Source organism: Trichosurus vulpecula, chromosome 2, assembly GCF_011100635.1.
Source record: "Trichosurus vulpecula isolate mTriVul1 chromosome 2, mTriVul1.pri, whole genome shotgun sequence".
Lineage (NCBI taxonomy): Eukaryota > Metazoa > Chordata > Mammalia > Diprotodontia > Phalangeridae > Trichosurus > Trichosurus vulpecula.
This window is the reverse complement of record NC_050574.1, coordinates 273,446,203-273,473,469: the sequence shown is the minus strand read 5'-3', so window position 1 is coordinate 273,473,469 and position 27,267 is coordinate 273,446,203. Positions and strand designations below refer to the sequence as shown.

General features: G+C 38.2%; 1 protein-coding gene across 1 annotated transcript in view; it reads left to right on the top strand.

Moving 5' to 3' along the window:
* The window catches only part of KIF5C (kinesin family member 5C), a 215,154-nt gene extending 188,496 nt beyond the window's left edge, over positions 1–26,658 (top strand). Inside the window, exons 24-26 of the mRNA XM_036745222.1 lie at positions 1,326–1,542; positions 4,598–4,711; positions 22,547–26,658. Coding sequence (XP_036601117.1) covers positions 1,326–1,542; positions 4,598–4,704 — 324 coding nt within the window. The 3' untranslated portion in view covers positions 4,705–4,711; positions 22,547–26,658. The remainder of the gene's footprint in view (positions 1–1,325; positions 1,543–4,597; positions 4,712–22,546) is intronic.
* Positions 26,659–27,267: the final 609 nt, after the last annotated feature.

Below are 27,267 nucleotides of genomic sequence, written 5' to 3'. Positions count from 1 at the left end.
AGTATTAGATTTCTAAATTTTAACTGTTTACTCAAATGGCAATAAAAGATTACAGGGCACTTTTATGTTTACATGATGAAATTTTCATGATTTGAAAATCATTTGTATTTGATATGTGTTATATGCACATATTCTGTACAAAAATAGCACAACTATACATTTCTTATTTCAGAATTTTCGGAAGAAATCTTCGTGTAAAATGTAAAATTATTATAAACTTAAGCTATTAATTTAGGTTGATATAATTCACATTCATAGTTAAAAACAGTACTGGTTATCACTATGTTTTTCAGTGTTGTTACTTCTTTAGAAATAAATATTTGTGTGAATTTATTTAAGGAATTAAAGAAGCATATAAAACAGTTTAAAACAAGAAAAAGCTAAAGGAAAAATTGAGGAAACTAAAATTGGGTTCAAATATTTAAAAATTCCGTTACAGATATAATACATTCATAACGTAAATATGAAGTTGAGCAAAAGTAATAGATTCAAAATAAATAAAATTGAAGAGCAAACCTAGCCAGTAACAGAACTGAAATTTTTAACCTATTACTTTTGCTCAACTTCATATGATATAGATGTCTATAGATATTTATACCTATATCTATCTACCTATGTGGCATAACAGATTTGGAAGACAAAGCAAGAAATATTAACATTAGATTCATTGGGGCCTCCAAAGACATCTAAAAAGAAAAAAAGTTAGACATTGTATTTGAGGATCCAATAATTAAAGAAAATTTTCCTGGGCATATAAGATCAGGTACTCTCTCCACTCTATATGTAAAGAGAATACTCAGGACACAAGCAAAGAGAAATTCTGACTACCAACACTTAACTGACACATAATTTAAAAATGACTTATAATTTATAAAATTAGACAAAGAAAAATTCTTCAAATGTCAAGAAAGAAAAGAGAATTCACAGTTAAATAAGTACCAGAATAACATTGGACTTAAAAAAAGAAAAATGTCAGAGTTGGACAGAAATATACAAAAGTCCTAAACACAGCCTGAGGTAAAAGCATTTAATATTGCTAGAAATGGTATTTGGTCCCCTAGAGCCTTCAGCCAGCCATCTGTGTTTAGCAAATCAGGGTCACACATCTTGTGATTTTTATTCTCTTGGAGTCATTTAACAGAGTTTATGGTGATTTGGATTTTCAAAGAAGACTAAACAGGTGGCTAGTCAGCTGCTGTCTTGTTTCTAATGGCCCTAATTTTAAAGTCTTATCCCTTCTCTCCACTGGATGAAATATTTCTGTGAGCTTTGCTGCCTCTTCGGTAACTCACAGCCTCTTCCCTTGTCACCTTTCTCCATCCTAGCTGGTTCGTGATAATGCAGATCTTCGTTGTGAGCTTCCTAAGTTGGAGAAAAGACTTCGTGCTACGGCGGAGCGAGTCAAGGCGCTGGAGAGCGCACTGAAGGAAGCCAAGGAGAATGCCATGCGTGACCGCAAGCGGTACCAACAGGAGGTAGATCGCATCAAAGAGGCCGTGAGAGCCAAGAACATGGCAAGAAGGGCCCATTCTGCTCAGATTGGTATGTATTCACGAAGGTCCAAATTCTATGAATTCTACCTTTGCATTTAGCAAAAGATGAACTCACCGCAGAAAAGCAAACAGTCCTGATGCTTCATCTTATCTTCTTCATGCAAGGGCTTGGTATCTTGTCATTGTACCTTAATAGAGATGTTCCTAAAAGGCTGTGTGTCAATGGATTCATTCTTTAAATACAATGGGGAGGAACCTACTACTTAAAGGAGACCTAGAGGGAATCATAGAAGAATCCTTCTGAAAAGTAGATAATCACCCCCTTGAACCTGTTACTTTGCATCTTTCATATATCTGGTTTTGCTCACGAATGTGAAGTTCTATATAGAGTTCTCCGAAGCCTCTGCTAGATCAGAGATTGTCTGCTCTGGGGGTGGTTATTTAGCTACAGATACTAACATACTTCCTTTTCCAGTCTCCAGTTAGTGATATTGGAATAACCATTCTAACCAACATAGTCATATAACTACCCCATGCAGAAGTGCTGGGCCCCTAGATCAGGGGTTGACACACAGCTTGAAGCCTATGTTCCAGGAGCTTGGGGGACTGATGGTGAGAGGAACAGGGTGATGTTCCTTAAATGTCAAGGTTCTCTCTTTTTTCTTTTTTTTTCATTCTTTTAAAAGTTTGTTGCCTTTTTTTGTTACATTACCTTTATTTCCAAATATATCCCTTTCTCCTCCTTTACTCAGAGAGCCATCCTCTTATAGCAAAGAATTCTTTAAAAGGAGAAGAGAGAGAACGCAGTTCAACAATATTAACCAACATATCAACTGAGTCTGACAATATATATTCAATATCCATAGCCCATATAATGAAAGGAGGGAGGTGCATTTCCTCATCTTATCTCTGGGACCAAGCTCGGTTTTCATTTAAAGCAAATTCAGATTGTTTGGTTTTGTGGAGCGTGTGTGTGTGGGGGGGGGGGCGGGGGGCACTCCATCTGGGCTACTCCCCCAACTTGTACTCACAATAGGGGGTTGGGTTCCCAGATGGCAACTGCTTCTTCAGACTGTAAGGATATCCTGTGCGTATGTATTCCTACACACAAGCCTTCCACCACTGAGCTTACCTTTACTAATCAGCCAGTGGACACAATTAACTCAAGTGGAAGGTATTTACTAGAGTTGCCCAATAAGAATGGTCACTACAAAACATTCCCCCCATAAATGTGGGCTCACTCTTCCTCAAATACACACATTTTCTGGGAGAAGAGTGGATACAAATTTAGAGTACAGTGGTACTACAGCACCTATGGGTAACATGTGGCCAGGACAACTCATGCCTCCAGAATGATAGGACCTTGATCACCTTTCTCTCCCTTTGGAGTTATCATACAGCTCCCCTGTAGATGCAGCATCTTTGCTGGGTGGATTGCTTATCTGAGTTCCCAGGTTCTGTTCTTTATAGCTTGATAATTGATTGCCAGAAGTAGCTCTTCCTTGAAACCATGGTCAGCTCTCTTCTCTGCTTCCAATGGTCATGGTCCTTTAAACTGATTCTTCTCCTAAATGCTAACTCTTTGGATCAGTATCTGACTGGAGAGGGTGTGTCTCTTTTCCCTCCCCAGTAACCAAATGATGGATGCATTGTCTCCTACTGGGTCTTTAGCTCTGGTATGAAAAACAATGGCTGATGGGGGCAGAGGGGGGAGGAAAAATCCACTTACTCTTTGCAGCTGCCCTCTGGTGTAGGAGATCATGCTTAATGAAGCTAATCCTGATCTGGTCTGGCTGAAGAGCTAGTAAGCGCAACCTTTTAAGGAGCCATGGCTAACCTTTAGCCAATGGAAGTGCCCTCTTTTAATTCAATTAAACTTTTACACTTCGTAAAGTGATACATGCCACAGGCACATTTTTACAGTTAGTTTAACACTTTATTATCTGCACTTTACTTACTTTTGGGGCTGGAGGAAAGGGGTTTTCAGAAACCAATTCCCTCCCTTATATTTGTTATTTATTCCTTCCATTTACATTGTTATAATCATTGCGTATACTGTTTTCCTGGTTCTTTCTCCATTCTGTATCAGTTCATAGAAATCTTCCCACATTTCTCTGTATTCTTTATAGTGTTTCCTAAGGCACAGTAACATCATTTATGTACCACAATTTGTTTAGTTTATACTTTGTTTTCAGTTTTTTTTTGCTACCAAAAACATGCTGCTACAAATATTTAGTGTATATAGGGCCTATCTTTGGCCTCCTTGTACTATATGCCTAACAGTGGAATCTTTGGGTTAAAAGGTATGAATATTTTAGTCACTTTCTAAGCATAATTACAAATTGCTTTCCAGAACGGTTAATTCACAACACTACCAACCATACAGTAGTGGGACTGCCTTTCTATAGTCCCTCTAATGTATGTGTGTGTGTATACTTTTTTTTTCCTTAAAGAAAAATTTTGTATAGCCACAATGTAATGTGATATTCTGGGTATATTGATTCCAGGTGATATTCCTTTCTTGTAAAACATCGATGTCTTTTGCCTTTACATGAAGAAATTCCCCCTCCCCCCAACTACCTTGCTCCAGATTGAACTGTTACTTTTTACAGAGGAAAACATTAAGGAAAACAGCTGATACAGAAAGCTTGTATAACTAGATATTCCTTTATAAACTCATGTTATAAATTGACACCGTTACTTTTCTTTTACTTTTTTAATATACAATTTTAAAGTCATATCTTACATTTTAATGGAAAATCCTTAGTTTTTTCCTTTGATATATCATTCTGCCTTGCACAACTCTTAAAAGAAACAAGTCACTTCATTTCTAAGGTCCCTTTTAGCTTTTAGATTCTATAAGATCTGCTTCACACGATATATGAAGTGTCCCATGCCCATAAACATTTGGCAGACCAGGAAAAGCTAGATTTGCTATCTAGAAAAAAGGACACTAGTGGTTGCTAGGCATTGGGATTGTCATTGGATGCCATGTTTTCATTTTAACTTTCATCAGAAAAGGCAGCTTGGGCTTGTTGTTTAACATATTTTGAGCTTGTTTTTTTTCCTTTTCCTTTTCTTTTTCTTTTTGTTTTTTGATATAGCCAAGCCAATCCGTCCAGGCCATTACCCTGCATCCTCTCCAACAGCTGTACATGCCATCCGAGGGGGAGGAGGAGGAGGCGGGTCATCTGCCTACTACCAGAAATAAACAAGAAGTAAGTGTCTGCTAGGAGTGATGGTTACTGCTATGGAAGCTAATCTGGACACATTCACTGACAAGCTCTGGGTCAAATATCTTGGTCTAATCCACTTTTCAAGGGTCTGGATCTCTAATAGACAGGGCCACATCATTCCTCAAACTTTTCTCTGGAGATCACATCTGCTTTAGGCAGATCTTGAAGACTCCAAGCTGTTAGAATTCCTAGGCCTACTCTCATCTACTTCTAAATCCTGTGAATCTTCTGAATTCTGGGAATTATCAGGCTGGGACTTAAACAGCCTGTAGAAATGGGTGGAAAGGGCATGGTGAATTATTTATCGGATATTCACTTGGCTTCAGGATTCTCAGCAAAAGAATATTTCATGTTCTTCAATGCCTTTGATGAGGGACTTGGGTGGCTGCCTGATATACACAAGATCTGAGAGTGAGATAAAAAGCTGAACAATAGAACAGGGGAGTATTTTTGTAATTGTTATTAAAAGTCACTGTTTAAATTAAATGATTGTACATTATATATAGACAAGTCACTTTTTTCCTTCAAGGTTGTGGTGTGTATACTTCTTAAGCTTGAAAACCTCATGCCTTAATTATCATCCTTACATTAAAATTTTTTTTCCAATGCTCTTAAGGAGAATAAAAGTCTTTCCTGTTGTAATGAAAATTATGGAAAGATGTTACCAACAGGAAAGAGAAGGTGAGAAAACTCAGGGATCTAGCAACACTAGTATCTAGAAAAGTTCTGAGTTTTCAATGGATGAGTCCTCACTTTGTGTAAACATGAACTGGAAAATTACAATTCTTGGTGTTTGTATGTTCTTACTGAGAAATACTCGCAAAGAAAGCAGACTTTCAAGGTGAGAAGAAAAGATAATCAAGACAAAAATGGTACTGTACTGCCTTTGGGAAAATTGTTTCCTATCTTGCCCTTTTTGCATAAAGGCAGAGGTAAGAATATATATGAGTGTAGAGGGCATATCAAATGGAATTGGGTGAAATTGCTAATATGTGAAGGAATGTTGCTAAACCTTTGGTCACTTCTAGAAGGTGTGCATCTAAACATTGTTCAGAGAAACTGACTTGTGCCATGAATTAGGGCATATGGAATGGTCAAAATGGGAAGGAAAGCTCTTGTGGACAGCCTTCCCCCCATTAGCTGCTACTCTTCTCTAGTAGCTGGGGTGAGAAATGACTTTGGCTGTAGACTAGTTTGGATTTAGACCTCTATTTTGGATTAGCACTTGAATGTTACATTGCTTTTAAGATCATAATCTCTTTAGTGGCAACCCAGAAAGTTATCAGGTATGTCATGCTCAACATAGGCTTGTTGATTCATTGGCCAATAGCTATTTATGTAAGTGAAAATTTGGTGCTCAGTGGGTTTAAATTTATTTTACCAATCCTGTCAAGCAATTGATTGTCTGATTCTCTTTTAGAATCAGGTTTCCTATAGGTGATTTGTTTATGAAATTTTATGATTGCTTGTCTTAAAAATGCCTACCAACTATGTCCTTTATATATCCTAGAGATCTAGAGGTCACAAGCATCTCAATACCTTCCAAAGGAAGATTCCCATCCAGGCCACTGTGACTTCTTAACTGGTAGTGTTTTAATGAATAGGTTTTTTTTTTAAATTCCCTTTTCCCTTCCTACCTCAAAAGATAGCTCTTCTTAATTTCCATCGATTAAACATGTAACTCCCATAATATCTCATTTCACTCACAACCTCAAAAGACCCTGCAGAGAATACAAATATTCTAAATATTCTCTTGCTTTAAGTATTAGTTCAATTGTTGTATATCTTTTAGTCTATCCACATTAGTGTTAATTAGTTTAGGTAATGGCCTCCTAAAAGGCAGGTTCAATACCTGACTTCTGTCTGCCTGGCATCTTACTCTATGTTTCTGTACAGGGAAGGGATTTTGATATCATCATCTATTACTCTTTAGGATGGAAGAAGCAGTATTCAAGAGGAATAGAAGTGTGTTGCAAAGACATGGGGTGAAAAGAGGATCCTTACAAACATAGCGGATGAAACCAAGCTTTTGCTTTAAGGGATCTCATAGAGAACATCCTCTCCTAGAAGTTAAGAAACTATTAGAATCTCAATCCACTTCCCAATTTGTCGTTTCTCCCTTTATTTCTCTTCTCTACTCAAGTCCTTAACCTGGGTATTATTGAGACTATGGCACATCTGTATTCATTAGTCTTCAATCTCAATTACCACTTAACATCAGAGTAGCTGGCACTCATATTGTTTAGCACCAGTAGAAATTACTTGGAAATGTTCTCACAAAGTGCGATTCTGGTTTCTCTCTTTTTCCTCCTCTCCCTTTCCTCTTTCTTTTCTCCCTTATCCTTTCCCCCTTCCTTTCCCTGTTTTCTCTCTTTTACTTAGCTTTGTCGGCATTATAGACACTACGTGGCCTTAGACTGGGCAGTAAGAACTAAAAAGCTTGCTGATTGTTGATATAATATTTATCTGGCAAGTAATATTATTCCTCAGGAAAACTTTGAAGGCACAGACAAAACATTTGTTGGGGGAACATCGGAGAACCATAGGACATTTGAAAAAAAAATGCATATTTTTTTCATACTCTTTATAGACCAAAAGTTATTTTGTTAGGTTAGGAACATAAAAATATAACAATGGTTTGCTCATAAATTTAGCATATCTAGTATATAAAAAACAAAGAACTAAGGAATGGAACAGAAACACTTTTTTGAGAGGTAGGAAGGCAATGGGTTTTCTTTTGATTGGGGAAAAAATCCACTGAGGGAGAAAAACCTCTAGCAAAAATCTTCCTTTGCCCAATCTTTCGAGTTTTTCTATTTCCGTTTCTAGGGCATTTAGCCTATGGCAAATGCAATAATCTGGCAAGAATCTGCCTTAGATGGATTTAGGCATAAGGGACAATAGTCAGAAAGACTAAAGCTTAACTTCTCCCTACTTCCCTGACTATTAAGAATCCTTAACATTTTTTTTGAATTCCCTGTTGGTTTTTCCTTAATGGAAAAAAAAAGTCTTGAATGCATGTTTATATGTTCCCACCAGATGGAGCTAGTGGGATGTTTCTGAAATCTTGTTTCCACGAAGGTTTGAAGGAATTGTGGGTGCGATTTGGCTGTATTAGAGTAGCCTTTATTTTATCATTTCTAAAAACACGAAAGAGTTCTTGTCTCCTTAACTCTGTTGGTATAATATATTGTTCAGGATTTATTAAGGGGGATGAACTATCTATACATAAGGTGTGGTATTACTATTATTACTATTATTATTATTATTATTATTATAGAAGCAGAGGGCTGACTACAAAGGACTCTACCATACACCTCGGTGTTTAGCCTGTTTCTTTTATTCATGGTACTGAATTCATGCTTGACCAGTGCAATCAAATGCTATCCTCCACACTTGAATTCCTTGTCTTTGTCCTATCACCATTTATACCTTGCCCAAACCTAACCTGGAATCGCCTCATAATCTGCCTTCTTTGTTCCTCCTTATATGCTGCTGAATGCTATTAGAGAAAGTCTTATAACTGTGCCTTCTGGGTACACTATAAATTGATATTATTTAATTTCCATGGAGCTTCCATTGCTTCATGGAAGTCTTTTTAATTTTTCCTGTTTGATTTTCCATCATACTCTCAATAATATCTATTTTAAACCTTCTTACTTCTCCCAAATCCCCTATACTACCTCCTCTCCATTCCATTTAACAAAAGACTTCACCTTCTGCATTACTAAGAAAATGGACAGTCACCAGATCTCTCTTTCTTCCTAAATGGCATCTTAAAATTCCTTTTCATCATCTCTTCTTTGCTCTTCCTTTGCTCCAATTTGTTCTCTCCAAAGTTGCCAGTAATCTTATAGCTATTAAATCTGGTGACCTATTCTCAGTTCTCATTCTATTTGATTCTTCACGCGGTATTTGATGCTACCCTTTCCTCCTAGATACTCACACCTCCTTGGGCTTTTGTGACACTTCACTTTCTTGTCTCTCCTACTTCTGACTCTTCCTTCTCAATCTCCTTTTACTAGAGTATCTTTCATGTCCCATGGACTAGGTCCTCTTCTCCCTTGACTTACTTCTGCCATTTGTGATCTCAGTTCCAGCAGGTTTGATTATCATATTTATGTCAATGATGCCCAAATTGCCATCCAACCCTAACTTCTCTGAACTCCAGCATTAAATGGAGGCTGAATCTCTTCTCTTGGGTATCCTGTAGATACTTCAGATATAATATGTTAAAGGTGGAATTCAGCGGCTGCTTTTTTACTTCTAGGGTAGAATATAGAATTCTCAATCATTTAAAGCCCTCAAAAAATCTCATTCCCACCTTCCAGTGTTTTTCCTATTATTCCCTTCACAGGATCTCTGTTCCAGTCACACTGGCCTGCTAAATATTCCGTCTCCTGGTTCTGTGCTTTTGTAGAGTTGTTCCTCCCTGTATGGAATGCTCACCTACTCAGCTTTACCTCTTAGTAAGCCTTCTTTAAAAGTGCTGTTTACTATGTGAGGTCTTTCTTGATCCACCCAAGTAGCAACTGGAGTCCTGCTTGAAGTTACTTTATAAAAATTCTTTGTACTTTATGGTTACTTATCTGTGTACATATTGTATTCCTGCTCTTTCCCCACCCCCGACCCCCAATAAAATGTAAGCTTCTTGAGGGCAAAGGACTGTTTTTGTATCACCGGCATCTAGCATAGGTCCATACACATAGCCAGTACCTGTTAAATTGAATTCTTTAATTGAATGTGTATATTAAGTTTCTGGGTCTCTCCTTGCCTACTTTTGGTAATTTTGGTAGTCCATTTCAGGAATGGGAAGCAGTACAATAAAAAGAACATGGAAATTAGAGTCTAGAAAGAAAGTGTGGAATAGCGAATAGTTTGGTTTAGCTAGACTATATAGAGAGACCAAAGAGAAGGAGAGGGTGGGATAAGAAGAACAGGCTAGGTTAGGAAAAATGGAAGGAGGAGTTTTGGAAGATGACCAAAACCTTCTCAGTAAAAGTAAATGTAAGGCCAGCTCTTGCAAGTAAGGAGAGAATTTTCTAGGGGGCTTGAGGATAAGGATAATTTATATCCACTCCCTGGGAAATGTGACAGCCATTAAAAATTAGTAAAAAATTACCCATACAACAGTGAAGGCCCATTGGAGTTATCATAAATTTGTAGTATACGTCAAAAGTATGAGTGAAAAAGGAGATGATTAGAGTTATCCGTGGTTGGCAGTTAGTAGGGTAGGAACACTGCAAAGTCAAGGGAGCAAGAGGTTAAAAGATGGAGAATATGTCATTTAAAAAATCCATTATCAGATCAGGAGTGGATAAGAAGAGAAATGAGGCTAGAACAGTAACAATAATTTCTTCTTTGGTCTAATGAAATAGGGAAGGGTAACAGAACAGAAAATCATGTTGATAATCAGAATCAAGTTTCAGAGGAATGAGAGAATGGAAGAAATGGAATGCTATTTAGCATTATTTCCATTTTTAACTATAGCAATCTGGGCAAGGGTGGGGTTAGGTGTGGAGTAAGGATGGGGCTAGAATAGGAAAAGGAACATCCAAGGATGATTGGAGAGAGCAGCTGGAGATGTGCAATGCTTCGGAAAGCCAGATTTCATTTAATTTGAGGAAGAATAAAAGGAAGACTTAAATCAAAGATGAAGAAGAATTTGTTAACCATGGAGTAGAAGTTAACCATGGAATAGACGTTGCAAAAGGCACATTGAAAGGGGCAGATAGAGAAGGATAAGTGGAGTAGGAAGAGAGGTAGCAGCAGAACATGACTAAATTAAGGCCATTACTTTTATTTCCTGCTAATAACAGTAATAGTGGGGTGTTTCTTATATGATGTAGTGAAATAAAAGGATATGACAAGGACTACACAGTATTATCGTTGTCCCTATCCTCTGCCATCATTAGGCTATGAGGCCTCTTTCCTAGGCTATAATCCTATCACAGAGACTGAAGCCCTTGGCCTTTATTTCTTCTATATCCTTGCCCAGTATTCAATTCCCAGTCACATTACACTTCAACCAGACAGAATACACAAAGTACTTTATTATACTGTGAAGCTTCTTGGGGGTACGTGTGATGTACAAATAGCCAAGTTACAGACTAGTTACAGAGACTACCCGCATCCATTTTAAGAGAAAGTTTTTGGAGATTGTGATGAGAAACCTATAACCACAGAACTCACAGGATAGAGTACGAATGGCAAAAGACAGATTGAACCCAGATATCCCTGAGAGAAAGAGATAAATAAAGGAAGAAGGAGGAAGAAAGGGAAAGCTGATTAATAATAAAGGACTGTAGATTGAGGTTGAAAATATGAGGTGCTGGAATAGCTGGAGGGAGTATTCCTTTTCTCAGATTATTTTCTTCATGGTTCCGTGAGAAGCATAGTTTCTGTCCTCTACCTCAGAAAACAGTTTTCTTTCTCAGTTTCTTGTGTCATTAGGAAAACAAAGCTGCTCCTATTTAGTTCTAAAGATCTTACCCTTGATGTTAAGATAAATTTCAAACAAAAGGTGGTGAGACAGTGAAGAAGCAACATGTAAGTAAAGAGCCCTGAAGTTTGATCAGTGGTAAGAAGATGGAAGACCTCCTGACAGAAAATGGTTGAAGGTAGTTGCTGTTTGCATTGTGTGTCTGGTGGAAATCTCACATTTCATTTCACATATTCCTAATAAGGTAGGATGCCATGTAAGAATCGGGTGAAGAAAACTGGAGATGTTTAGCTTGGAGAAGAGAAAACTTGGAGTATACATGTTGGAGGCCTAAGTATTTGAAGGGCTGTGTGTGAAAAAAAAAAACAAACATTAGACTTGGTACTTGTTTGCTTTGCCCCAGAGGGCAAAATTGGCAGCAATGGGTGGAGGTTTTAGAGGGGCAGATTTGCCTTGACATAATGAAAACTTTTAAACAGAGCTATTCAAGAGCAGTGGTCCAAAAACCTTGCCTCAGGACCTAGTGATTTCCCCATCGCTAGAAGTCTTCACCTGGAGGCTGGATGACCAATTACTTGTGGAGGGAACTCATCCAGGAAACCTCAGCTTAGGGATGGATTAGACTCTCTGAACGTCCTTCAAAGGCTAGAATTCTAGAATTCTGAGACCATGGTTGAAATAGGCTCCCAACATACCAAAGAGAAAAGCTCCCTGGTTGATGGTCCTTCATAAAAAAGGGAAGCTCCCTCCAGCTATCCTGTGAGTACTGTATCCTGTGAGTTCTGTGGTTATAGGTTTCTCATCACAAACGTTTGTAAGCACCTTTATTTGCATAGAACAGGGTGGTGGTGGGGGAGTCCTTTGGCCTGGAGGCCACATCTGTGGCCCTCTACATCCTCAAGTACTGCCCTTTGACTGAATCAGCTGGTTGCACTTGAAGACCTAGAGGGCCACAAGTGTGGCCTCGAGGCTGCAGGTTCCCCACCCCTGGCATAGAATGTGTACAATGTGACTTTTCTAAGTAGATATGTAGACTGTTTCTGCTCTTTTATTCTAAATACCACTTTCCATTCATGAATATGAGAAATTTAAAGGTGATTGCATTGTGTTATATCTTTAAGTGACAGGATCTAAGGATAATAGAGTTCTGGGGTAAAAGAGAGTTTTAACTATTAGTTAACATTTATATAGCACTTTGAGGTTTGCAAGGCATCTTACATACATTATATCATTTGATCCTTACAACAATGCTGTGAGGTAGGTGCTATTATTCCATTTTACAGATGAGGAAACTAAGATTTAGAGGGGATAAATGACCTGTCTAGGGTCACACAGCTAGTCAGTCAATAAGCATTTATTAAGTACCTATTATGTTCCAGACACTGTGCCAAGGATTCGGCTTACAAAGAAGGGCAAAAGACAGTCCCTGCCATTGAGGACTCAAGATACAATGGGGGAGAAAACATACAAATAGCTCTGTACCAACAAGTTATATACAGAATAAATAAGTAATAATCAACAGAAAGAGGGGATTAGAATTAAGAGGGATTGGGAAAGTTTTCCTATAGAAAGTGGGATTTTAGCAAGGACTTAAAAGAATAATCTGAGGCAGAACTTGAACCCAAGTCTTCCAGATACCATGTCCAGTACTGTACCTATTATGCCATTATGCCTCCCTTTAGTTCTCTGATTAGTTCACCTAATCCAAACTTCTCATTTTACAGGTAATAAAATGGAGGTGACTTGTCCAAAGTCACAGAGTTCTAGGAATTAGCAGATTTGAGGACTTTTTATTCTAAATCCAGTGGTCTTTCTGTTGGGCTAACAGAGGTTCCCAAACTTATTTGGCCCTTTTAAAAAAGTTATTCAGTAGCCCCCTAGAAATCTACTTTCTTTAACCCTTTAATGGTTTTTTAAAAATTTATGTTATTTCAAAAAAAATATAAACTTTTTTTAAATGATGCATCTTAAATTTAATAATTTATTATAAATTTGTGGGTTTTTTCCCTGCATTGAAATTTTGATGATGCAATATTGGGTCATGTAAGTATAGTATTATAAATAAGTCATTACATGCATGTATTCCTGCTGATGCATGTGGATTTCCTGACAATGCGCAACACTAGCCTGCCAACACTTGCTCGTTAAGGCCTGTTGGCTGGACTTGACCACTGAACAGTCATAATCTGTATTTTGTGTGTTTATTTGGAAAATAATGTAATCACTACGACTTTAACTCAGCTCTGTTACACAATAGACGAAACCTGTACTAATGGTTTTTCAAAATTTTCTCCTCTACTCTTCTTTCCTTATGCTTCCACCACCCCCCCCCCTTATTTTTATTCAATGCCTCCCTCAATTGCACCTGAGGGTACTACCACCCTTCCCTGGATTACTCCAGCACCCCCAGGGGGTGGTATTGCCCACTTTGGGAACCTATGGGTCTATGTAGAGCCAGTTTTCCACATTCCCTCCTAATAGAATAGTAAGCACTAAATAAATGCTTTTCATTTGTTCAAAATATGGATAATTGTATTTTTTTAAAAAAAGATTCTTCTGAAAGGTTTCCAAATCTCCTTTTAGCCAATAATTTCAACTTTTATGGAACTAGACAACTCCTAGGAGGGATGAGGCCTGGCTGAGGTGAAGGAGTCTAATCAAATTCAACAAACATGCATTGAATTTGAGTTCATGGACTGCAAGTTAAGAACCTCTGTTATAAGACATAATGTTAATGTCCAGACCTACAAAGATTTTGAACAAATCAAAGTTTCTGAACTCAAGAAACTTACATTGTAGTTAGGGAGATAAAACAGGTCAACGTATTATACAAATATATAACGTATAGTACAAAAGCATAATGTATATATAATATAGTATAATATATCATACAATTATATAGTGTATAGTACAAAACAGATCAAATATTAAGAAGTTTCAAATATTCACACTGTACAGACACTTAATTGCTGTAGGTCTTCCTAGGAGGGGGTTCTCTAGGTAGTCATGGGTGTGACTGGGTGGGGGGGGGGTGGTTATTGGGAGTGAAGATCAGGGAAAGTGTCATGGAGATTACCCGTAATCACCATGACTAGGATTTCAGCCAGAAAAGGGGAGAAAGTGAGTTCTTGGAATACAAGATGAATAAAGTAAAGATAGCCAAAGGTTGTTGCATTCCAGAAATGAACAGTCCGTTTTGGCAAGAGCATCAAGTATGTGATATAAGGCTAGAAAAGCTGGTTGGAGACACACTCTGGGAGACATCAAAACCAGGCTCAGGAGCTTGGGGTTTATTCAGAAGGCAATGGGGAGTCGTTGATGTCATTCCTTTAAGCAAGGAAATAAACTAATCAAAACAGTGCTGTGGGAAGCATTGTAGTATTGGTCAGTCACCTGTAGAGAGGGAGAGGCTAAAAGCAAAGAGAGAGAGAGACTGTACAGCAGACAGAACACTGACTCCGGAATCAGAGGGTTCATAGCTCAGGGCTCATACTTACTACCTGTGACTTTGAGGAAGTCAGTCAACCTCGCTGGGTTGCATTTTCTTCATCTCTAAAATGGAGGGGGTTTGCAGTCGATGACCTTTGAAGTCCTTTCTAACTCTCTTCCTCTGTGATCCTACATTCCCAAGCTTCCCTCAATATTCCAAGAAGGGGTGTAAATGTGATTGGTGGTTGTGTACCTGGGGAGGAAAGATTTTAGAGATGCTGAGGAAATAGACTCATAGGACTTGGTGGCTGACTGGATGAGGGGTGTGAGATGAGGGAAAGGGAAGAGTTGGAGATGATTCTGTGATTTTTGAGCCTGAGCAACTGTTGCCATTAATGGAAGCATGTAGTAAGACTAGAATGAGGAAGGAACACATAGGCATCAAGAAAGATGAATTAAGAGAATATTTCTGTAGTGAAAGAAGAAGGCTGAGGGTGGGATGTCAGAGGCCATCTAGTCATAGAAGCACATATTGAGAAATGGACTGGACCTCAAAGGCTATCTGTTCTCCCACCTTCATTTTGGGGAAGAGGAGACTGAGGCCCAGGAAGCTTAAATGACCTATCCATGGTCATATAGGTAATATACATCAGAAGTGAAATTTGGATCCAGGTCATCCCACTCAAGAGCTCTTTATACTTTACCCCACACAGTTTCCTTCAATTATAAAACACTTTTTGAATAACAACTTAAGAAACCAGAAGGATATTCAGAATGATCATGCTACTGAAATTAATTTAAAATTTACTGTTATACCGATTAAATTACCAAGTTGATACTTTACAGAGCTCAACAAAAAATGACAAAGTTTATTCGGAGGAACAAAAATGCTAAAACATCAAGGGGAACAATAAAAAGTAAGAATAAAGAGTGAATAGTACTTAGAGACCTCAGATTATATTATAAAGCAGTAATAATCAAAATAGAAAAGTAGCTCAGTGAAACAATCAACAAGAAAGAATCAGAAACAATTGATCTCAATGATACAGTGTTCAAAAAATTCCAAAACACAAATTACCTAGTCAAGAAAACTTCCAATTTGATAAGCATTGCTTTTTAAACAGGAAAGCAATCTGGCAGAAATTAGATTCAAACCGGTAGTTTACATTATATACCACAATAAATTCTTTTTTTAAAAAAAATGTATTTAATATATTTAGTTTTCAGCGTTGATTTTCACAAAAGTTTGAATTACAAATTTTTTCCCCACTTCTACCCTCCCCCCACTCCAAGATGGCATATATTCTGGTTGCCCTGTTCCCCAGTCAGCCCTCCCATCTGTCACCCCACTCCCCTCGCATCCCCCTTTCCCTTCTTCTCTTGTAGGGCACGATAAATTTCTATGCCCCATTGCCTGTGTATCTTATTTCCTAGTTGCATGAAAAAACTTTTTTTGTTGTTGTTTTTGAACGTCTGTTTTTAAAACTTTGAGTTCCAAATTCTCTCCCCTCTTCCCTCCCCACCCAACCTCCCTAAGAAGGCAAACAATTCAACATAGGCCACGTGCGTATCGTTATGTAAAACCCTTCCACAATACTCATGTTGTGAAAGATTAACTATGTTTTGCTCCTTCCTAACCTATTCCCCTTTATCGAATTTTCTCCCTTGACCCTGTCCCTTATGGAAAGTGTTTGTTTTTGATTACCTCCTCCCCCCATCTGCCCTCCCTTCTATCATCCCCCCTTTTTTATCTTCTTCCTCCTTCTTTCCTGTGGGGTAAGATACCAAATTGAGTGTGTGTGTGGTATTCCCTCCTCAGGTCAAATCTGATGAGAGCAAGATTTACTCATTCCCCCTCACCTGCCCCCTCTTTCCTTCCTAGAGAAGCACTTTTTCTTGCCACTTTTATGCGAGATAATTTACCCCATTCTATCTCTCCCTTTCTCCCTCTCTCAATATATTCCTCTCTTATCCCTTAAATTGATTTTATTTTTTTAGATGTCATCCCTTCATATTCAACTCACCCTGTGCCCTTTGTGTGTGTGTGTGTGTGTGTGTATACATAGACACACACACACACATATATATATGTATACACACACACATATATATATGTATACACACACATATATATATATATATATATGCATACACACACACACACACATATATATATATGCATATTCCTTTCAGCTACTATGATATTGAGGTCTTATGAATCATACACATCATCTTTCTATGTAGGAATGTAAACAAAACAGTTCAACTTTAGTAAGTCCCTTATGATTTCCCTTTCTTGTTTACCTATTCATGCTTCTCTTGATTGTTGTGTTTGAAAGTCAAATTTTCTATTCAGCTCTGGTCTTTTCACTGAGAAAGCTTGAAAGTCCTCTATTGTATTGAAAGACCATATTTTGCCTTGGAGCATGATACTCAGTTTTGCTGGGTAGGTGATTCTTGGTTTTAATCCTAGCTCCATTGGCCTCTGGAATATTGTATTCCAAGCCCTTCGGTCCCTTAATGTGGAAGCTGCCAGATCCTGTATTATCCTGATTGTTTTTCCACAATATTCAAATTGTTTCTTTCTGGCTGCTTGCAGTATTTTCTCCTTGATCTGGGAGCTCTGGAATTTGGCAACAATGTTCCTAGGAGCTTTCTTTTTGGGATCTATTTGAGGAGGCGATCTGTGGATTCTTTCAATTTCTATTTTGCCCTCTGGCTCTAGAATATCAGGGCAATTCTCCTTGATAATTTCTTGAAAGATGATATCTAGGCTCTTTTTTTGATCATGGCTTTCAGGTAGTCCAATAATTTTTAAATTATCTCTCCTGGATCTATTTTCTAGGTCAGTAGTTTTTCCAATGAGATATTTGACATTGTCTTCCATTTTTTCATTCCTTTGGTTCTTTTTTATAATATCTTGATTTCTCATAAAGTCACTAGCTTCCACTTGCTCCAATCTAATTTTGAAGGTAGTATTTTCTTCAGTGGTCTTTTGGACCTCCTTTTCCATTTGGCTAATTCTGCCTTTCAAGGCATTCTTCTCCTCATTGGCTTTTTGGAGCTCTTTTGCCATTTGAGCTAGTCTATTTTTTAAGGTGTTGTTTCCTTCAATATTTTTTTCAGTATTTTTTTGGGTCTCCTTTAGCAAGTCATTGACTTGTTTTTCACGGTTTTCTTGCACCATTCTCATTTCTCATCCCAGTTTTTCCTCTACTTCTCTAACTTGCTTTTCCAAATCCTTTTTGAGCTCTTCCATGGCCTGAGACCAGTTCATGTTTTTCTTGGAGGCTTTTGGTGTAGCCTCTTGGACTTTGTTGACTTCTTCAGGCCGTATGTTTTGGTCTTCTTTGTCACCAAAGAAAGATTCCAGAGTCTGAGGCTGAATCTGGGTGCGTTTTCGCTGCCTGGCCATGTTCCCAGCCAATTTACTTGACCCTTGAGTTTTTCGTTGGGGTATTTGTTTCAACAGTCCAGCTAGCAGCTTCTGTTGGGGTGTAAGATCCACCCACAGCCCGCACCTGGAAAGCTGCCAACAGCACAGGTTCTTTTGATCTGCTTTAATAAGGAAAGCAAGGTGAAGGGGTTGACAAGTTTACTTTAATCCAGCATACAGACAGCATTCACTTAGTTCAGGGGAAAAATCCAGCACCCTGAACTTCAGAACAAAATACAAACAAATTGCAAACATCAACAGACAGACCCAATACAGATTCATAGTTACCAACATCTAGGTTCAGCCCGGGAGCTCAGAACAAGAGCTGGCCCAGAGTCACCCACGCCACCACTGCTGCGAATAAGAGAGCTCCAACAGAAAAAGAGTACTTTGGTCCAAGCTTGAGGGGATGCGCCGTTGATTTCAGAGCTATCTCTATATAGCCAGCTCTGCCAACCCAGCACTCCTCCTTCCTCAAGAACCACCAACCCAGACCTGATGCAAATCTTCAGCAGGCTCTTCACTCCTGCTCTGATCCACCACTTAATTCCTCCCACCACGTGGGCCTGGGGCTGGAAGTAACTGCAGCTGTAGTTCTGTAGCTGTACCTCCCCTGCTGCTCCTGGGGCGGTGGCCGAACCACAAACTCTGTCCCCCGCAGCTTTTCTCACTAACCTTCTCTGTTGTCTTTGGTGTTTGTGGGTTTAGAAGTCTGGTAACTGCCACAGCTCACTGATTCAGGGTGCTAGGGCCTGTTCTGCCCGGCTCCTGGTCTGGCTGGTCCTGCTGCCTCCCACGCTGAGCTCTGCTCCCTTCCACTCTGTGCGCGATAGACCTCATCCAGTGACCATCCAGGCTGTCCTGGGCTGGATCCCTGCTTCCCTCTGCTATTTTGTGGGTTCTGCAGTTCTATAATTTGTTCAGAGCCATTTTTATAGGTTTTTGGAGGGACGTGGTGGGGAGCTCATGCAAGTCCCTGCTTTCCAGCCTCCATCTTCCACAATAAATTCAAAATGAACCTGACTTGAATATTAAGGGTTATACTGTTAAAAAAAAGTCAGAAGAAAATCAAGTAAGGTAGCCTTTATAGTTATAACTAGGGAGTAAATTCTTAACTAAACAAGGGATAGGTGTGATCACAAAAAAATAAAATAGGCCATTTTAATGGCATGAAATTGAAAAGATTTTATATAAGCAAAATTAATACAGAATATGTTTTATTTTTAAAGTACTATTTTCTTTTTTATTATTTTGAGCTTAACAAGTGCCAACAAATATGCTCACTTCCATATATGAAGAAGAACAGAAAAAAAAGGATTGTATTTGAAACCGCAAATCTCTGTTACATACAGCTTAGATCTTTTAAAGTATGTAATGAATTTAACATTAGTTCTAAAACTGTCCTGCTTGTCTGGGTCTCTTTTCTGAACTTCCTTCTGTTCCCTTCTATGTATTTTAGATGTTTCATTGACTCTCTTTTTGAGGGGACATTAATATTGCTCCCCTTCCCTTATAAATGTCTCTCAATCCCCTAAAATAAAAGCTCTCTCTCATAACAAATAAACAATTCAACACATTGTCCACATCTGAAAATATAATACTTGTTCTGCACCTCTAGACTTTCACCTCTGTCAAGAGGAGGGAAACGTGATTCATCCTTGGTCTTCTGGAGTCATGATCAACACCCTCATTTTACAAATGAGGAAACTGAGGCCCAGAGAGGTCAAATGCCCGTGGTCACACAGGTGGTATCAGAGTGGGGATCTGAACCAAGGTCTCTGCCATCAGTCAGTGCTCTTTCTACCATACCAAGCTGATTCTTTAAGAAAAGAAGAAGAAGAAGGCTTCTTCTTTAGAAGAAGGTTAATTCCTAACCTTGTCTACAGTGTGGTAGGCCAGCCCACTTCCATTTTAACATTTATGCATTTATTTAGAAATTCTTCATGTTTCTCACAGTCATAAATGCAGAATGAGTAAAATCAGAGATTACCCTGACAGATGCAATTGCTCCAATGGGATAAATACACTTCAATTCAACAGTGGGGGAAGTAAAGCCCAACTGGTAGCTCTTATAAAATGAGTATTGGATTAGGGTGGGGGTGAAAGAAAAGATAAAACTCATACTGTTTGGACTAAGATTAAATCTACAGTAATTACAGAGACTAAAGTCTGGGGGAAATCTTTCACAAGTCTTTCTTGCAAAACATGTATAGAATTACTTTCTTTCTTCACCCTTCCCACCCTTTTAACAGAAAAATCTTTTCATTTCCTTACAAATCTATGACACTGCCACCATGATATATTGACCGATAAGGGCATACTATGTAATGGCAGAGAATCAAAGAAATGGAGTGTTGCCATAATAGATCCTCTGGTCCAACTCCCTGCCTCCGGGCAGATGTAATTTTGCTCTCGATGATCTAGGAAAGAGGAGACATTGATTCTCTTTTTAAAAATGTGTAGGGATAGAGATTTGAGCATCTTCCTTGGTATCTTGTCCCAGTGCTCAATCAAAAATATCTCCCAGCTTTCCTTCACAGAGCGCCTTTGAAGATGGTCGATTAAGGACAAATAGGCACTATATTATATTATGTTATGTTATGTTATGTTATGTTATATTGTTATATTATGTTGTAATATGTCATGTTATGTCATTTATATTACATTACATTACATTACATTATATTATCTGTTGGAAGGGTCCTTAGAGGTCATCTTACTCAAGCCCCTTATTTACAGATATGGAAAATGAGGTTCAGAAATGCAAAGTGACTTGGCCAAGGTTACACAGGTAATAAGTGGCAAGGCTGGGATTTGAGCCCGGTGCTCTTCACTAAGTATTTTACTAAAAGAATTACATTTAGTCCCCTCTAACAACTTGGGGTTCTCTCCTTCCCTCTCGCTCCCTGAGGTGACCCTGAACCAGTTCGCCAGTAGCCATTTTGGATGTGTTCCTCCTTTATGGTGCTCAGTTACAATTCCAAAAGAATAGCTAAAACTTGTTGAATCTTGCAGGTTGGTTTTCTTGGTACGGATAAGGGGAGTAGGAGTGGGGGAGAGAGGGATTCGAATGAAAAGGCCTTCACCGTGAAAATAATGCCTCTTCATGGTCTGCTGAAGTTATTGAAGCAACTTGTATTGGGTTTGTGTGTCTAATACCTGCTGTGTAAACACAGGTTGGTCATGTATTATTGTGTGGGCCTGTAATCCTGAAATTTATGGTATGTTCCCAACACCTCCCCACCCTTAAGCAAGCAGGAAAAAGCTTTATTCAGCCAGTGTGACATACAATTGATCCTGCCATAGTTTGATGGGAAGAATGAACTTGTAAGGAAGAGGAAAATGGGGGCTTGATTCAAAAACCATTCTTGAGAATATTGGGTCTCAGCTCAAAAAGGATGTTACATGAATAGCTAATACCACTCTTTTCATCTTTTTTGTTTGTTTGCTATCATTTCATTGAATTTTGCTCTAAAAGAAACCAGGTTCCAGAATGGTTATGCATTGGGATTGCCTATTAAAAAGCTTTGGTTTATTTCTGGATTCTGTTTTTAGATCAGGCCTCTGATTTCATCAGTAAGAGGATCTCCTGGTGAGGAGTTCCCTCTATCAAGAAAGGTTGTCAATGGTTCTGCAACCTAGAGGTGCCAGGAGCACTGAGATGTTAAGTGGTTTGTCCAGAATCACATAGCCAGTGTGTCATAGTCAAGACTTGAACCTAGGTCTTCCTGATTCCAGGACCAGCTGTCTCTCCTTTATGCCACACTACACAACTTGTTCTGTGCCTGCCTTTTTTTTTAGCAGTGTTGAGTTTAGAACTCTTCAATGATCATATCTTTCAAAAATATTTTAAACCCAACAGCTGTGTGACTGTGACATATTTGTACTATATGAAAGAAAGAATGTTAGCTACCAAATGAGAAAAGCATTTTTTTTCCTTGAGTTGTGAAACTATGCTTCCATATGGATGTTTTAAAATGTTTTTTTTTCTCCCTCACGACCTTGAATTTCTTGATAGCAAACTTTATAATCTATCAAAGAAATGCATCTAGTTTACTGGTCTTTGGGGTTGCACTTAATTGTGTGGTTTTTATGGCTCTGAGGCATCTTGGGAGCAAATGTCCAGTGCAGTATCCAGTTGGAAATTCTGCCTGAGTTCTTTCGCCTCCCTCTGGAACTCAATATCTCATATCCTACTTGGGCATGGGAGATGATTGTGTGATTGAGAGCAACCCTATAATGCCTATTTACTTCTAGTACAAGTTGTCAAGGCAATTTATGCAAAAAGGGGTACCTAAAAGCAGAAGCAAATGGATTATTCGGAAAAATATGTTGAAATGGGTGGGTTTGAAATGTATCAGGTATTTTTTTTTCTGTCCCACTTGCCTGGGGGGGGAGCAGATGGAGGGGAGGTGCCTAAACATGAAGAAGTACAACTTAGGAAATTAAAAAAAGTCATCTCTCACCATGTTTACTTACTCCTCTTTTCTTTTTTGCTTCTTCCTTGCAGATATGACTCCACTTAGCATGTCAAAGACTGCATTTATTCACCAATTCCTTTTTTCTCCTACATGATCTCCATTTTCTTTTATACACGCTTCCTCCAGCCATCTGCAGTACATCAATTTCAGGTATTTTGAAATGTGTAGAATCTCCACGTGTACAGAAGTGTGTTTGGACTACTCACCCTTCCTTCAGAAACCTGAACAATGTATTTACCATCTCCACCTAGATGACAGCAGAAGGTTCACCACTTAGCATCTCTACCACTGACTCTTGGCACTGGCTACCTTATTTATGGGCTCCTCCGCTGGCACCAAGCCTTCAGCAGTACTCTCATGCCTATAAATCCCACTTCTCTGTATCTGAGGTAACATTGCAATAGCCAAGCGCCAGATAAGGCAGGTGATTGTGTTCCATCATGACTGTCTGGTTTCCTGTATAATAAACATATTACTTTATATTTTTAGGGGATGAAAAATGTGCTGCTATATGGTTTAAAATTTTAATTCTGAACACTTTTCGGAAATGAATTTCCCCAAAGAGGCATTTTTAATATCCTGGTGAAATCTTTGGATCTGTATAATAAACCCTTTAGTATGGTACTTGTTAAAAGATGAATCCAATTTATTCAAAATCCAGAAAAAAAGCCATCTGTTCGTAGAGATCTAGATTTTGGTCACACAAACACATCTATGTGAATGGAGGGTCATAGCATTCATGTCAGATCTTCTTGCAACTGTACCTGAAATGATTGGCCCCCTAATGAGATGGCCAGCCTGGTTCACCTGTCAGTCCATCAAAAGTATTTAAAATACTACAAAATCTGACCAATCGAAATGGAGAATTTTGTTCCCCAGCCCATAGCCCTTTCCCCACAATCTGTTCTCCTGGAAAGTGTGATTAAAAGATGTCTGCTTTCTTTAAGGAAGATTTTGCAAAGATGTTCTTGAACAAATTCAGGAACATCCCAGCAGTTGGAAAAGAAAGACTAAAATTCAAAAATTATTCGTATCTGACTGTAAATGTGTAGCTCTGTATAGAATTCTGTTGTTCTAAATCATTTAGTCCAGGATTCTTTTTGTTAGTATTCTCTTTTGGCACTAGATAGATAGGACACCCCCATCTTAATAGGTGACAGTGTAAGAAATTGGTATATATGAGGTTTAGAGAAGGCAAAGTTAATAAGTCCTTGATACTGCTTTGGCTTCATACACATAAATCCTTAATTCCAGATGTGTAGATCAAGATGTGACTTGTCATTAACCTGTTCTGCTCTTACCTCCCCCACTGTACACACACACACACACACACACACACACACACACACACACGCGCGCGCGCGCACTCACTCACACTCTTGCTTGTTGCAGTTTTCTATGACAAATTTGCTACTTCAACCAACAATTAGTTGCTGAGTTTTGTATGTGATCCATTTTGGGACATGCCTGTACCAGCTGATAGTGGTTCCAGATGGACCTGGAACAAGGTATTGTGCCTACACCATCAGGCACAAGCTTCACAGATCGATCTTGTTATCTCTGGCTACGGCCACCAGTAGGATGAAGTCGATGCCAACAATGATGTTGTGTGTAGGCAGATGGTTAGGAACAACCAGATGTGCGTTTCAGCACATGCCTACCTGTAAGCATATGCGTGTAACCATCTAAAGAGCAAGCTGAAAGATTGTCGATTGGTTTCAAACCTTGTATTTAAAAGAAATAACTATTTAGCCTAGATCTTCCCTAGCTTTTTTCCTTAAAGATTGCCTAGTAGTAACTTTCATAGCAAAACACCCTTGATTTGTTTATTGGTTAAATGTTGTGCTTTTTTTTGATGGGGACAAGAGGAGTGAAAGGAAAGAGTGAATGAGTGAGAGATAGATCATTCTATTATTTATTTAATAAAGTTCATCACTTTGCATTCATTCATTCCCCCCTCCTCCGTTTCCTGTATGTGTTCCTGAAGATATGAACTGCCAGAAAAAAGAAACTCAGACTGACATTTACAGTCTGCTAAAGGGGCCAGCCTAGGGTTAACTCTACGGCCTTATCACTTAGTTACATGTGGCTGAAATGTTTATTAGCAACAAGGTACCAGGTTGCCTCTGATTTTTCCCCCTAAAATATCAATCCTAGAGAAGAATGCCAATTAATGAATTGCCATAATATTATTGTACATGATGTATGTTGTATTATTTTTATGCACTAATTTTGTGTAAATGGGCAGAGGTCAGTAATTTGGGGTCTTGGTTGTTTATTTGTATACATTAGGAATTGATTTTTAAATTTTTTTTATTTGAAAAAAAAATTTCAGGCCTAGGGAAGTGATGAATCTACTTCCATTAAAAACAAGTGTTTCTTTCATTAATGCAAATGGATGCAATTGTTGCTTGATATTAAAAGGGGACACACAAAGCTATTTAATTCACAAGGAAAGTTGGTTTTGACATTTCATAAAGATAATGCTGCTAGCTGCTGATCAGCCAGTCAGTTCAACTAGCTTACATTTTTATGGGACCTCCAAACTAACTTTAACATTGTGATGGTAAAGTAACTCTGTGTTTCTGAAATGCTTAAAATGGTCAATTAAATTACGTATTTAAACCTAGGCCTTGTATATTAAGTTTAAATTTATGATAACTCACTTGTCTTAGTAGCAAATGCTCTGCAAATTTTTGTTTCCTTCTTATTGAAGGAAGCTTAGTTTTCAGTTTCAAAATTTGCTTGGATTTTTTGTATTTTGCTGCTTTAAATTTGTACACAAATGTAAACTACACCTCTGCTCTTTGGATCTTACAGTTGTATTTTGAGGTTTTATACAGTTTTATGCTAATGTGCTCCTCCTCTTCTTTCCTGTGAATAATTTTCTAATTCATGTCATTTCTTGACATGGTGTTGTAAGGGGATAGCCAGGCAGTTTAAATAAATACAATCTACTTTCAAATGAAAAACCTAACATACAGGATAACTGTTTGCTAAATTAGAAGAGTGTACTTTTAGACTTCAAGATTTGTGGTTGGGGGAAAATCTTGTTAATGCCAAATGTTACTGAAGGATTCTGTACAAATGTATTCCTTTAAATTACTATTTATTATTTTAGTTTTGTTGAATGAAGGAATGCTTAGTAGCCTGAGAAAGAAGGACTATCAAAAGCTTCTAAAGGTAAATATGTACTAAATTGTGTGTGTGTGTGTGTGTGTGTGTGTGTGTGTGTGTGTGTGAGGGGGATCCACTAGAATTTATGGAAATTTGGAAATCTGGGGGGACAAGTGAGGAGATGAAATCTACCTGGAATAGACTCATGGCCATTGGGCTTTCCTCTGCTTCAAAAATCTAAAGATCATTGAATGTAGTCCCTATTCAAGAAAAGGATAAATAAGGGTAATATGGAGATGAGGATGTAACTCTTTTTTCCTAGTAGGAAAATGAAAATAAATGAAAACTCAGATTGCCATCTTTGGATTCCATTTGTGTGAAGAGAATAGATATTCAAAAGTCTAGGTTCATAGTATTTTTGGAAACCACTTCATAGATGGGGAGAAAAAGGATTACCTTTTATAATCTTAATCTGAGTATTTCAATTATCCTACAAGAGTCTTCTTAATCTCTAATTATTTCATGTAGTAAATTTGGATTTTAAAAATGTATTGGAAGGGGGCCAGCTAACCATAGAAGGAAGCCACACTCCATAAAGTTTCTTACTCATGAAAAAAAATTGTGTATCAATTTTAAATACTTTTCAATGTGGGCAGATATAAGGGGAATGTGGCATTCTGTAGAATTATACATGTTTAGTTTGTAAAGTGTGTAATGTGTACTGCAGATGTGTATTCTCTGGACTCTATGTATCTGTACAATAGCTTTCATTTTAGGAAAAAATTGTGGAAAGACTTTTTTTTGGTGGTACAAGGGGGAAAATGATCATCTGCATCAAGTAATGATGCTCTAATGTATTAAACCTAACAGAAGATCAGAAAATAACCCTTCCCTGCCTCATGGATGAGTTTTGTTTATCTTTTAGGTCCTAAGATGCTATTCAAGATGTATGGATACACTGGCAGACTGCATGATGTATAATTTGAAAAATGTTAAAAGTGGAAAATAAAATTGAATTAAACTTTATCTTGTCTGATTCCCTAGATTCGTGTTGTCCTAGGACAGCTGTCACTTAAGATTTCAGTACTAGCATTGTACCTTTGTAATAGAAAAATTATTTCGCAGATATCAAAGGAGCTCATTTTCCTGGAAAGCTGGGACTGTATGACACCACCAATTTGATAGAAGCAGATAACAAAGCAAATTACAGAACCCAAAGGAATGGCACACTTCCCCCCCTCCCTACCCCATGCCTCCAAACTTCACGTAATGCATGGTTCTGCAGTCCGACAGAATAACCTTTATGCTCAGTGTTCACTTACGTTACTGAAATGAACTCATGATTTCCTGTTGCCTTCACCTCTGAGCTCTGCTGGAGCTCTTCCTCGGAAGCAACTCTCCATAGCTAGAATACCCATAGGGAAAGTAGGACTGGACCAGTCATCAGCAAAGGCAATTACGAGTGATGTTTGCATTGGCATTAGATAAGTGGCAGGTTTAATTCTAGTATTCATGTCAGGTCAAGTCTTGCAATTTGTCTTATGTAGGATGTCTCATCAGAGTGACACATCAGATTGAAATGTGCTCTACAAAGGCATCCTGAACCGTGAGATTCTGATTTCCTTCTGGCACT